The sequence below is a fragment of the Salvelinus sp. IW2-2015 genome, linkage group LG33, assembly GCF_002910315.2.
Source record: "Salvelinus sp. IW2-2015 linkage group LG33, ASM291031v2, whole genome shotgun sequence".
NCBI classification, from domain to species: domain Eukaryota; kingdom Metazoa; phylum Chordata; class Actinopteri; order Salmoniformes; family Salmonidae; genus Salvelinus; species Salvelinus sp. IW2-2015.
Window position 1 is genome coordinate 9,274,230 of NC_036872.1, and position 14,525 is coordinate 9,288,754.

Genomic DNA, 14,525 nt, shown 5'->3' on the forward strand with positions numbered 1-14,525 from the left:
TGATGTCGGAGTGATTAGAGGGACAATAGAGTGCTGAGTACCAGGCAGTTAACAAGTTTGGTAGGCTACTAATGACCATCAGCAGCATCAGACCAGGGAGAAGCCTAATTACCGTGACTAAGAGGTCACGTGGAATTTGACTGTCATCATGACTCGTGACCGCCAGCGTGGCGGTAATACGGTCTACGTAACAGCCATTAGCTGATGCCGAAATTTTTTATAATTTGCCTACTTCACCCATTATTTTCTTTTTGCAAAAATGTTTTGTGTAGATCCAGTAGTTAGCTACACTGCTGCATGGCAAAAAAAAGTAATGAACTATTAAAAACACTACGTAGATTTGAATGTGTTGGACAAAAGCTAATGGGACCAAATACAATTATATTAGATACATCCTGTAACTTCTTGCTAAAACTTGAACTTACAGGAACATAATGTTAAGTAAGGAACAGGCTGGGAGGTTTATCATACAACCAGTGTTGTGTTCATTAGGGCTCACAACAGAAAACGTTTTATAACTTTTCATAATGTAAAACTAAAATTTGCATTTCTTATAAAACAAGTCCAGGTAGTCCCTCCCTGTTTCAGCTAGTTATTTTTCCATTTTGTGTCTAATAAACACAACCCAAATAAAGTGGGGAAATGATTAAATTCACAACGACCATAAATGACCAACAGAGCCTAGCAGAAAAAACAACAAAGATTAACAGATTAACCATTTTAATAAAAAAATAACATTGAAGTTAAAAAAATCCCAGACTAGGTATTGGAGGAGTAATGCCATTAATATATATATATATATAAATAACATTGACACTGGTGTACAATAAAAACAACCTAGTACTCTGATACCAACTAATCAAATCTAAGTAATCTTCAACAATGACCAAGAATACATTTTTGTTCATCCAAAGGGATCAATCAATTTTTATTTCAAATCAAAAGACAAATCATCAGTACAACACAACTACAGTAATTGTTCAAAAGGTATAAACCCACATTGAGAATATTTATTGGAACACAGTGCTGTATCCACCTCAGTATGCCTTCTGGAACAGGATTTATCAACAGGTTTTTCCTCAACCACTACAAAAGTTGAGTCCCATAGCCTGTATGTGACAGAGACAGACCGTGGTTACATTTTCCAGCACCAACCATTGTCATGGACTCTCAGAGGCGCTTACAACCTGAGTCGTGTTCATCGGAGCACACAACAGAAAACATTTCAATACGTCATGCAATCTGTTTTCTTCCGTTTGGTGCCTAATGAGCATGACCTTTATGAAATGCATGCCGTTTGCTAAAGTGTCACGGACATGTCTTGAATGTGTGGCAGCTCGCAAGGATAGAATAAAATTGAAATGAAGTCCACCAAAAACATCTATCATATCAAAATTGTTAGATGATCAAGGTCAATACAGTACCAACTCTGTTTGAATGCAATGACGTAACCGTGCAATGTTGTGGAATAAAGCCCTGATCGTGCTGCTGTTTGTGAAAGTGCAATGGCCCCATAGTCTCATGTAGCAGTAAGATATGGGTCTTGTTCATTAGGGCACACAATTTTTTTTAAATGTACGAAAAAAAACAACAAGTGTTTCCTATTGGACGAGATCAGGTAGTCCCTACCTGTTTAAGTCATTTTTCTTACGTTTTGTGCCTAATAAACATGACCCCGATTTAGGTAATGTGGTGTGGAATGATTTGTCTGAACCTAAGTGAGTCAAAGGTACCTGTAACATTTTCTCTCTCACACGCACACACTACCTGAAACATAGATGACAGTTTAGCAACCTCTAATTCCTGTGGCACACAATGGCTACATGTAGAATGGGGACATGATTTTCACAACTATCAATTCAAGTGTTTGCACAATCCTGCTGTGTGCGTGCGCGTGCGTTCATGTGCGCATGTATCCTCACTTAGCAGATAGCAAACTTAACCCAGACAGTTTTCACATTATTGAGTGAGCTTTTACGTTTATTTACAAACACACAGCCGGGAGTTGGTACGTTCATCAGCTTTCACCTGTGCATTGTTAATCTTGACGAGGAGGGGAACACGAAGGGAAACAGATTCACAAGGTTCCTCCGGCAACCTACACATCCTACACTGGAAAAGGGTACAATTATTTTGGCATCGATGCTTTGGTCACAAAATACCGACACATTATTTGTTTTCATTTTTTTAGTAAGGCCCAGTTGCTACTGTCGCCCTGACCACTTGTCCCAGAACAGGAAAAGGTAGGTTTGTTGTAGTTCTGTCATCACACCTCCGACGTAGTCCCTTAAGAGGCACAGATTTTCTTATAAATTATGTAACTGAGTGAGCAGGCTGGGGTAGAGGGGTGCCGCCCCCCCCCCATCCCCTTCGCGGGATGTCCAGTCACCCTTTTAGCGAGCATGTTCTACAGCACAGTTGCTGCAGCACTTTCCTCTGGCACAGATTGTTCTTTTTCACGAGCACACAGAAACTGCCTTCCGCCCAAAATTCTTCATTTGCTTTCCACCGACCAGGAAGAAGAGATGGGGACGACGACACGCAGAACCGTGGGATTGGTCAGGAGAGGGGTCAGGTGACAGATTTTGATCCATGAGAGATGTGAAGTTCATTGGAGGGGAAAGATTGTAGTCCAGCAGGAATGATTGGATCCATGTCAGAAAGTTAAAACAGACATTTTGGGAAAAATAGAAAAAACATTTCAATCAGTTTCAAACAGGGACAATTTCAAGTGATTTTTCATCAGAGATGACTTTGCACACAAGAAGTGGGTCGCCAGTCTGTTGTAACCTCAATTTGAAATAATGGACATTTAAACTTGCAGTGCACTCAAAAACCAAGAGTGTCTTGAGTTGGTTACAAGCTGAAGTGATTCATTACCAGATAGTCAATAAAACACTTTCTCTTGGTTTCAGTGGGTCATGGACAGACTGGGGATGACACTTTGAATACAATCAGAACATCTTAAGAAAGTTCTTGACCATAGAGATGCCACAAATCCTGTTTTATTAACTACAGTACAAACACCCCAGTACAGTAGGTAGAGTTTGTTTTACGAACCACAAATAAACTCATAAAAGCAGAAGGCAAAGAAATGGATTGGCCTTAATGCCGTTGCCCACGCGTTCACAGACGCACTAATGGCAAAGATAGGGGTGGGCTTTCTTTTCAACTCTATGGTCACGACTCACAAACATCATGTCTCGCAGACAAATGGGCCCTGTAGGCTAGGGCTGAAAAGGTTAGCTGAGTCACCGGAATGCCAAAAACATTTTAAACACGCACAATTTAGACAAGATGTAAAAGGGAGATTGGGATAGATTAGGTAGGAGTCAATACACGAGCAAAAGATCGCGACAAAAAAGGGCCTACTAAAAGGTAGGAGAGAATATGGAAAAGAGCGATAACGAGAGAATGTGACAGATGAGGGTGAGGGGCAGATAGGAAGAAAACTAGATGAGAGGGGAGAGCTAAGAAAGTCTACGGAAGTCTAAGGAAGCTGCGACCTGCGCAGTGACCAGCCACCGCTAGAACGAGCTCCTGAAATAAAGAGTCTATGATATACATTAGAGGGGTCTCTAGTACTCACCATCTTTGCAGATGGTGCTGACCACACACACTCCTGCCTCTAGGTTATAGCCGTTCACACAGGTGCTGCAGTTCGTCTCGCCGGGCCCTGTGCAGGAGTAGCAGCTGTGGTCACACCTGGGGGAGGGGGGGGGGGGGGGGGGGGGGGGGTAGAGAAAGTTTGGGCAATAAGAAGGCAACACTTTCCACAAAGCCTGTGAGTAGAGGTAGAGGATTAAAGGAGGAAACAGCAGGTTTAAGGGACCATAGATATAGGACAGATGTTTGGAAGATTAGAGGCCGGTTTGAGGCAGTTAAACATGCCAGGATAAACATGCCAGGTTTGTAGGGAGGAGGTGTCAAAAGTGAGGAGGAAGTGGAAGGTGTGGAATTTGTGCGCGTCAATCCAACTCACTTCCTGCAGGACTTGTTGACGTCGCCATTGTCCAAGGTCTGCTCGGCCATGTAGTATCCCACGCTGCATGTGGACACACAGCGCCACTCCTCCATTAAGTAGCTCTCTGCACACTTGATACACGCCTCCATCCCCGTGCCTGCAGAGAGACGGTGAGCAGTGCAGAGACTTCACTTTGGGCAAAAGATAGAAATTTACTTTGGGCAACTGAGTAGTAGTAGGCCCCATCTTTCCTTTGAGAAAGGAGCGTTACCTGCACAGGTGGCACACACTTGGTGGCACGGCACGCAGGTCCTCCTGTGGCCATTGTAGTAGGTCCCGGGGTCACAGGTCATCTGACATCTATTCCCCTGAAGACTGGAGAGAGCAATACACTGAATTACACATTCACACATTAGTACACAACGCACCTCTCTAGCAACCGGTCTCTCTTTTTCCTACATTAGTCTGACATCATAAACGAAATCATACACTATACATAGTCCAGTGGTTTTTAAATCCCTTCTCTGGGACCCCCCACACGTTTCAAAATTTTTTTGTAGCCCTGAACTAGCTCACCTGATTCGCCTTTTCAAGGGCTTGATGATTAGTTGACAAGTTGAATCAGGTGTGCTAGCTGTGGAATAGTTAAAATACTTGGAACGGCTAGAGAGGATTGTTCAGAAAAGTCTGTTCAAGAACAGCAGGTTCTAAACCTCATTCTGAGAAGTTGCTGTGAGGACATGTTTCTGTGGTGCACTGAGCTGAAAAACAGCTGTGCTGGGTTATATTAGTTCCATTTCCCAGAAAGGATTTGGGTTTCTGTCCTCCCTCTTTCCTGTGAATGGTGAAGAGGAGTGACTGTATGTGGTCTTGCGGCATTCGGAAGGATTACTGCACACGTTACCACCTCTGTCTCAGACAGTACTGAACACTAGCAGAAGCAACCCGAGGCAGGCTGGGTTCAAGACCACAACGTTCTGAGATGCTGCAAAGTGTTTTGCCCTCGATCTAACTGGAACGGTAATCAAGATGATCAAAAGCCACCAAAAACTCCACGAGACACGTCAAAATGGTTCACTGGACTGTTTGGCGATTCGACTACTACTAGAAACCAGCAGCGGGTGAGGGAGGGGATGTTGGAAAGTGGGTTTGCCTTGGCGTACCTCGTCCCTGGTTTGCATTCTGTGCAGATATTAGACGTGATGCACTCCTTGCAGATTTCGTTGCATCTCCTGCACATGTTGGAATCTGTAACGCGAGAGAAGACAACGTCTAGTCACGTAGGGACCAAAGAGGCATTGGGAGGGTTAGGAGGATTGGTGTGGGGGTCAGAGGTGAGTGAGGGAGAAGAGGCTGAGTTTGAGGATGGTGGAGGAGGGGGTGGGTTCAAATCTGGGCCTCAAGGTTTTCAGCTCTGCTGGTTTTCTTACTTCCCCTCTTCTCTGGGACTGATTCAATCAATCAATTAATCAAATCAATCCACCGCCTACCGGGGAGAAAAGAAAACTGGAAGTATTTCAGACTTCGAGACCTATATTAGAATAATCCTTGTGTGTGTGTGTAGGTGTGTGTGTGTGCGTGTAGACCTGGACTTGCCGTGGTCCAGATAGAAGCCGTCCACACAGCTGGCCACGCAGGTGTTGGAACCCTCGTTAAGGTGGAAGCCCGGCCTGCAGGTGGAGCACTGGTCGCTACGACTACCAACACATGTCTCACACACAGACGAACACTTCTTACAGCGCTTCCTGTCGTCGCGGAAAAACCCGGAGGGGCACTCCGATACGCACGTCCTGCAGCGGAGAGAGGGAGGAGGAGAGGGTAGATACGGAAGGAGGGAGGACAGATAGAGGAGAAATATGTGTCATTATCATTGCGGTTATCGGCTTACGGGAACAGGCTAGAGAAAAGAAACTGAGTGCGAGGCTGGATTTTTGCACTCTGACCACTGTGATAAATCTCAATCCACACGATTCCAGAATAACAACCCCTCTCCCCCTGGGGGAGCACACATCATATGTTTGTGCGCGTATCGGCTTATATGGCTGCATTTGAGAGTGCGAGTGTGTGCGTTGGCGTTTCTGTACGGTGAACAGGTGTATTCTTTTAACGCACATCTGCAGAGATGACTCCATAAACCTCCTTTGCAGCCTTCGCTCTCACACTGTTAAAAAACAAACAAAAAAACCAAAAGGTGAAACCGTGTGCTCCAAAATCTCTCCCACGTTGGCTCACCCTCCCCCTGCCAACCCCACCCACACCAGTTTGGCGAGGTCATCAAAGAGAAACATAGGGATATAATTATGAGCATTAAAACGACCCCCCCCCCCCCCCCACCCATTTCTTTCCACCCTTCCCAAACCCCCACCCCAGCACTCCGGGGTTGGAAGTAGTGGGAAAACACTGTGTTCTTAGGAGGGCTAATGATGAAGTTTTACAGAACAAGACAGAGCAGCCAAGCCCTCACAGGCTGTCTCCAGGTACCTGCAGGCTTCTTGTTTATTAGTGTACTGTGTTCGGCTGCTCGCAAAGACAACAGGTAATCACAGTGGACTTCAATCCCCACCTCACACGATCACACGACTCAACCTCCTCACATAGATATTAGTTTCACAAAACGTTGCGTTTACGGTATGCCCTACTGAACACGTCTTGTCACGACAGTTCTCACTGTGTGTCAATGATCGGGTAACCACCCACTTCAATCAGTGCAAATGAGTGAGAGAAGGTGCAACATTCCTAATACCGCAGTCCGACCAATGACTATCGCCTAAATCATGAACAACATCCGATGTTGGTGAATTCAGGGGGGCAAATATTATTTTTTAAAGCTGTTTTTAATGGGGACAAGAGCAGAAGTCCCTCCCCGTTTCAGTCCGTTTTCTTCAGTTGGTGTCTAATGAACATGACCCAGCTTTTGGCCTGCAGGAGGAAGCCAGAACACTGACATGCTAACCTGGTGTTGTTCTTGAACTTGAGGAAGTAATGGAGGCAGTTGATGCACTGGTGAGGTCCGGGGCCTTCACAGCCGTTCTCGTTGCACTCACTGTCACAGAGCCCTGGTAAAGAGGATTTGTTAAACAGAGCATTATGGGTACTGCAGTTTCTCATGTTACAAGGGTGGAGACTTTATGAATGAGACAAAAACGGACTAAAGGGAGGTGACTGGTATTCCATCCAGTGAGTGAGTGTGTAAGGTGTTCCTTGTTGTGCTGAAGACAGGAGAATGTTATGTCTAACGAGCGTATATAAAAGTTGGGGTCATAATGTTATGTTCTGTTGCCATGGCTGTGTGCTGTGGCTTATCAAACAGGCTAATGAGTATCAGCTGCCTCACTGTAACCTCAAGTATGCTCACATTGGGCAGCAGGTAGCCTAGAGTTTAGAGTGTGGGGTCAGTAACCGAAAGGTTGCGCATTCTAATCTGTCGATGTGGACGTATCCCTAACTGCTCCAGAGTCGCCGTCGATAATAGCAGAGCCTTTCCGCGACCCCACTCTCCGAAGGTTTCTCCAATGCTTCCCACAACTGTTGAGCGTGAAAACCCAGCAGCATTGCAGTTCTTGACACAAACCGGTGGCACTTACTACCACACCCCCTGTTCAAAGGCACTTCAATCTTTTGTCTTGCCCATTCACCCTCTGAATGGCACACATACACAATCCATGTGTCAATTGTCTCAAGGCTTAAAAATCATTCTCTAACCTCCCCTTCATCCTCCCCTTCATCTACACTGACTGAAGTGGATTTAACAAGTGACATCAATAAGGGATCATAGCTTTCACCTGTATTCACTTGGTCAGCCTAAGTCATGGAAAGAGCAGGTTTTGTACTCAGTGTATAAGCGCCCACCAAATTATTATTATTATTTTACGAGAGAGGGAACCCACGGAGGTAAAGAGAGGGGGAGAAAACAGCGAGAGAGAGAAAGAGAACAGAGAAGGAGGACGAGAACAGAGAAGAGGGAGATAACAGAAAGGGGTAGCAAGTGAAGGAGAGAACAGAGAGAGGAAGAACGAGCGGGAGAGAGAACAGAGATGGTAGAAAGTAAAGGAGAGAGCAGAGCGAGAGAAAACAGAAAAAGGTACAGAGATCTGCAAGGAAAGCGGTTCAAGGTAGTGCGAGAGGAACAATAAAGAGGTAGCAAACAGAGAGTTACAGAACAGACAGAGAGGTAGAGAGAATCAAATGTTTATTCTATATAGGTTCACTTGGTGTAAGTGCCTGGCCCTGATCCTTTTTCCTTCCCACTTAGTCTCTCCTCCATTTGCTCCCCCCTTTCCTACAACGTCTCCCTTATAACAGGATTCTTGTATTCTGTCCTCCATCTCTTTTTCCTTACAGTTCCTCCCTCCGTCATCTTCCCCACTCACCGTTGTACTCCTCAATGAACTCTTCGTCTGCAGGGGGCTCGGCCGAGCGGGGCTTGTCGCTGCGCATGGAGGAGTACGGGTGCACAGAGGTGCCATAAAGCACCAGGGACCACTCCTTCAGCTTGCCTGGGGGTTGTGTCGCCCAGCACAGCAGACAGACAGACAGACAAAGAGAGAGAGAAAGAAAAGGACACATCGGTATACTGCTAAGCAATATAACTGTGGTTATCTCGAGTATCATTTAAAACAAGAGGCAATCCTAAGTCAAAACAATAAAGTGGTCTCCCCGCCCCTGTTCCGGTAAAAAGCTTAGGGATGGGCCTGGAGAAATGTAACCACTCTCAAATTCAAAGACAGAGCTAAGACAGACCTGACCATCCATGACATCAAAAATGATCGTTTTAACCATATAGTGTTTGTTTACATCGTTTACAAACATTGGAGGAAAACAAGCTCATATTTGGGGTTCTGATGTGGTACGACAAGCTCATGAGGCATTTATGAGGTATTTATGTTATATTCTTCACAAATCAAGGGGTACATATCATTAATTTCTAAGTCCAAAAATGGATGCAGCAATAGCAGATTGCCCCTTTAAGGGGATAGTTGACTTTTTTAAAGCATATTTTCCATTGGTACGGTCACTCCTTTAGACAGAGTGGCTTCTCTAGTCTACTGTACCTGGGACTTTCTGGCTGCGGAGCTGCGAGGGGGAGTCATGGATCTCCAGGATCCAGTCCCCAGCCGCCTTCTCCCCCCAGCAGTGAGTGGTCATAAACTCCCAGTTCTTAAAACCCTCCATGGAGTGGTCAAACAACCTAGAGGAAAGCACACAGGGACCACACTGTTCGACCACATTCAGACAACACACTGGAAAGACACAGAAGTAGAACGTTTCTTCATTCCTGGTCCTGGGAAGCCACAGGAGCAGGCAGGCTTTTTATATTCCGGTCCAGTACCAACACACCTGGTTCAACTAATCAACGGCTTAAGGATTGGTCGAATCAGTTGTGTTAGTGCCAGGAAGAAACGCTGGTGTGTAGAGTGTGAGAGGAATAGAACTGAAGGGGAGGTTCACCTGTTGGCGAGCAGCTGGGACTTGGTTCCCGAGGGCGACGTGAGGTTGATAGACAGGTCGCCGCGGCGTGGGTGCGTGATGGTGATGCGTACGACCACATGCTCCAGGTAGATGACATGGTGGTTGAAGTTGTCGATGCAGCCGGTGGCCTTGTACACGGAGCGCACCAGGTGCTCTGGGCGGATCGTCCTGCAGGCAGAGGGAAGCAACCAATCAGATGTCAGTGTCAGAGCAGTCACCCAATCAGAATCTAAATCTGACAAGATAGGAAGTGGAACTCACAGAGTAAACGAGCCAGGTGCTAACCAGCTATCACGGAGTATTGATTCATCTCAACACTGGGTTATTGAGCGCACACAATCAATCAATGTTCAAATATTTACTTTCAAGAGGCTCTAGTCTAGTTAATATTACTTCATTTAATTGGTCTGATTTGAATAGAATTGAATTCACAGCTGAGTCCGCAGCATATGGGCCATTAAAGAACAGACAGCAGAGTTTAGATGACTAAGCCAGAGGATGGCAGTGGGGACGGGTGACACCCTGTGTATGCTCCTAAACACGACACCAGAATCCACACTAGTGTGTGTGAGTAAATGTGTTGGGGTGTAGATCTATCTGCATGTAAGTGTGCTTGGGGCAGTGGTGTACCGTAATTTTACGGGGCCTGAGCAAGGTAACTTTCTACAATTCTACACATTTTGCCATGGGGCAAAGAGAAAAATGTAGTTTTATAGCTAATCTCCTGCAATTCTACACATTTTGCCATGACGCCGAGAGAAAATGTTGCCGTTTTAAATCTAATTTCCTGTAATTCTACACAGATTGCCATGGGTCAGAGAGAGAGAAAAAAAACAGTTTTATAGTTAATCTCATACTTTAAAACTGCAATTGCGGGGGCTGTGGGGGTGTGAGGTACGCTAGTGGCTTGGGTGGGGGGCTGGGAGGAGACAAACAAACCAGATGATGACTTCCCTGGCGGGCTTCAGATTCTACATGTTTTTTTCTCCAATGCTCCAAGGAGGAGAAGGCCCAGACATTACCAAATGCAATGGAGGGGCCAGCCAAGGGGTGTCTCAGTGCAGAGACCTGCTGGAAGATGACGACAGGAGAACAGCTCCAGAGCAAAAACAAACTGCACTGCCAAAAGCACCCTCCGTTCTGCCCGAAAAACCTGAGGGGCCACAGCCGGCGGTCCTCAACTCACATTCTACACACACACACTCTCTCAAACACACATAACCAAGATGGGCTTCCCATAAGATTCCTATGGTCTGGCCAGCATGGGGCTGAGAGATAGGGAGCTCGACTGGGGAACTAACATGAGGCGGATTGGTTCCATTCAAAGCCAGTAAACTAAACTGTGATTGGCTCTTTAATGTGTTCAACAGGAGCCCAATTAAACATCCAGCTGCAAAGGGAGAGAAAGAAAAAAAAGCACCAAAAAAACAAGCAGATCAAATTGTAAGGGAATGTAAGAATGATTGCAGGGTTTGGAACCAAAATTATTTTCCAATAATTTAGTTCAAAACATTTATAAAAATGTTCCTTTTTTTGTTACGACCACCAAATTAAAGTTCTGAACCGGCTCAATCCAAGAAAAAGTACCGGTTTATATTGTTCCTTTCTGTTCCTTTTTAAAACCTCAAAATCTTTCATTTAAAAAAAAAATTTGCTCGACATTAAATTACTTCACCAATCAGAGCGGATAGAGCAGTTTGCTGTGGAGCGGATAAGCGATTTAATCTGTATAGTAAAGTCGTTAAGAGAAAATAGTATTTTGCCATAACAGCATGGTTTAATCCTAATGAAAGACAAAACACACACTGTGCTGCCAGTCACAGTGCAAGGCGCAAGATGCAACTGACATTTTGAGGGTGAGGAGAGAGGCTGGAGGAAGCTTGCCTTGAAGCGCTGGGCATCTTGTTATGACATGCATTATCTGAATTAGGCCCACAGAATTACACATATGGAGGAGCGGCTTCTATAGAGGAACTTTGAATGTCTTTGAACTTCCGAGTTGGTTTAAAGTTGGACCAGAGCAAAGGTTCGCTGTGTGTGCTGAGCAGACCTAGAATTAAAAACACGTCTTATCTTTTTACAGTTAATAAATCCAACGTGAATACAATAAATCCAGCATCCTTAACTAGCATTGAAAAAGTAAATCCACTCTTCTCTAATTAAACATCTCTCCCTAATTTCTGAATTACTCTTGTACCCTATGCTTCAGAGGGGAGGGGCAGGTAGCCTACAGACACATACGCGCACTCACCCACTGGCTAAGATTTCCAGCGAGCAGGCAGATGCTAGAATACGTTTCTGAGTGAGAGCTTTGCATAGGCTTTTTGTTGCAATGGAACAAAAAATGACCAGAATGTAAAAGAAAGTTATTAACCTGTTCCCATCCTTTTAAAATAACAGTTCTGTTCCGGAAGAGTATAGATCACTTTAGTTTTCAGTTCAGATTCTGTTCCGTTCCTCAAATAATTATGTTCTCCAGTTTTATGTTCTTCTCGCTGAACCGATTCCAAGCCCTTAGATGATTGTGTGTGTGTGTGTGTTGTGTGTGCATTTTAGGGATGTGACAAATGTAAAAAATGTCTCAACTTAAACAATTTTTTATTCTCTCTAAAAAAAAGCATAAAATGACATGATTCACAATTCAGATATGGTCCCGCACATGTTTTTAAGGTCTCTATTGAGGGCCTCTCCTCCGTGTTCTCAGTTCTCAATACATGTGACTACATGTCCCACTCCTCATCAATGTGATGGTTCGTTGCAGTGATGTATGACAACATGTTCATAGATGTCCAACAACCGTTGTTAACGCCACATACGGTGTTGGAGAGCTCTTGCTTTGTACTTGCAGAGCAATCAACCATTGTACAATTTCTCCATCAGGGCCGTCACGGTTTTTTGACATGCCATCTTGTAGTCTGGTTCTAGATATGCCATTAGGTAATTGAGGCATACATCCTCTACCATTGACAATGGCTGCATATCAACTGCAATCAGTAATCAGCGCTGTGATTTTCTCACTCCGTCCCTCATCACACTGCTGCCAGCAACTGGTTGGGCCTCAAGGTGCCTCCCTTTCAGCGTTGCACCTGTACTGTCACTGTAGCTCACTTCCACCTCTCAAAGTTTGCATTTCACCACCTTCTCATTTAACTTAAAGTATCGCCATACAGGACGTCGCTACTGTCGCTTCCCTGTCTCACTCTGCCATTTTACCAACTGTTAACGACGATAATTTGAAAGATGCATATGGCCTCCTACTTACCGCATTGTTGCGTTAGTTCTTTTTTTATTTTTTTGTCTTGATGATGATGATGATGGATGATCGGGAGCAGTTGGTCGTTTTGTGATACCTGCACTGTGATTTTAATTGAAAAAAACGTTTTCAGCTAGGGATTTTTTCTAAACGTTAACGATCCCAAATGAATTTAAACGTCACAGCCCTAGTGTGTGTTCATGCATGCGTTTTGTATGTGTGTTAATACTTGGCTGGCTCCGCTCAGTGTGCAGGAGGAGCTTGCAGAAATCCCATACATGTGGGTGCATTTAGAGCTTTTGGACAGAAACACACACATGAACACAACCCTTGGTTGCTGTTAAATATAATGTATTTCTCAATAGCTCTGAACAGATTACATTTGATTGGTTGGTTGATTGGGTAAGGACAGGTACACTAGGGAGGTGTTGGCTGTGTAGTACCTGATCTGGCGGTCGGCACTCTCTACACAGATGTGCTGGGCGGGGACCTGCTTCCATCGCTCCGCCTCCTTCACCATAGCCTCCGCATCCATCAGGCCAAAGCCATACAGGTGGCTGACTGCAAGACACGCCCACCGTCAGTCAATCCACACAGCCAATCATAAATTGTTCAAAACCACACATCACTTCAATACATTTCACAGAACCATATACATTTCTAGTGTCTGTAAGAAGGATCCGCCCCGATAAGCACAAATGTGTTGCCTTAGTCTGAATAGTTTAAAAAAATTCCCTGATCTAAACATCCTATCCCACAAAAAAAAGAAAATCCAGACAGTTTACAAAAATGTATAACAACCTGAAATGTTTTCATGAGATAAGTATCCACTGCTTTTTTTATGACAGAGCTTGAGTAATTTGGCCCAGAGGAATGGATAAATACTTCAGGCAAATATCGTAGCCTTGATTCAGGATTCTAGAGAATTAAGTATCTACACAGAGGAGTAGATACTTAGTAGATTTTTCCCCCACCAAATTTGAAAGCAAATTTTTTTTAAAGTAATAATTGTGCAAGGGCGTGGATACCTTCTCCGCCAATTTTTATTCATGCCTTAGAACAGTGGTCACTAACCTTGTCTGAGTCAAGATCACTTTGAGTCAAAATGCAAGCCAAGATCTACCGCTCAGAAATAAATAAATACACACACAATATATTTTTTACATAACTTAAAAAACGTAAGCCTATGCAACATTAACCAATTAAAAACAGTTCTGTAGCAATGAGGTTTCGGATTGGCCAGCGGAAGTCCTATAGGTGCACTTGATTTGCTCTTTGGGCCTGCCGGGTAGGCAGAGTTCTACCTTCAGACACATGAAATGCTTCAAAATGGGAACACTTTGCCTTCCCGGTTCTAGGGCTGCTGAATGAAGTGCACCTACCACCAACAGCGCAAATCAAATAAAAACATAGGAACGCAAGGCTTTATCATTGTTTTTCTTTACAGAAATGTTTGGTGATCGACTAGGAATGGCTTCACGATCGACCGGTTGGTGACCACCGCCTTAGAACAACCAATCAAAACTGCCTTCCAACCAAAGCAGTATCACAGCAAAACATCAGTAAATTAACCCAATCCACACAGCCAATCAAATATTATTTCCCCATCCCTCACTCTTTAAACCTCCGCTCTCCATTTCCTCTGGATGAACTCCCCACCTCCTCCCTTTTCTCTCTCACTCGTTTTCCCAATCCTCTTTGAAACAGCCGCTTGGAGAAACTCCAGGACTTCAGTCTCAATCTCACACACTCACATTCCACAAACACACACACTTATGAAACGAAGTACTCCGCATGGAATCCCTGACAGGGAGTTGGCAGGCGCTGGGATGGTTTATG

The 14,525-nt window shown here is 44.6% G+C and overlaps 1 protein-coding gene across 1 annotated transcript in view; it reads right to left on the reverse strand.

The window, feature by feature from the left end:
- Nucleotides 1-893: 893 nt before the first annotated feature.
- The window catches only part of LOC111957470 (proprotein convertase subtilisin/kexin type 5-like), a 40,923-nt gene continuing 27,291 nt past the window's right edge, over nt 894-14,525 (reverse strand). The window contains 11 exon segments of the mRNA XM_023978298.1: nt 894-2,501; nt 3,590-3,705; nt 3,983-4,121; nt 4,236-4,339; nt 5,128-5,212; nt 5,561-5,754; nt 6,918-7,020; nt 8,335-8,460; nt 9,016-9,152; nt 9,413-9,601; nt 13,130-13,247. Of these exon segments, the coding sequence (XP_023834066.1) occupies nt 2,386-2,501; nt 3,590-3,705; nt 3,983-4,121; nt 4,236-4,339; nt 5,128-5,212; nt 5,561-5,754; nt 6,918-7,020; nt 8,335-8,460; nt 9,016-9,152; nt 9,413-9,601; nt 13,130-13,247 (1,427 nt within the window). The 3' untranslated portion in view covers nt 894-2,385.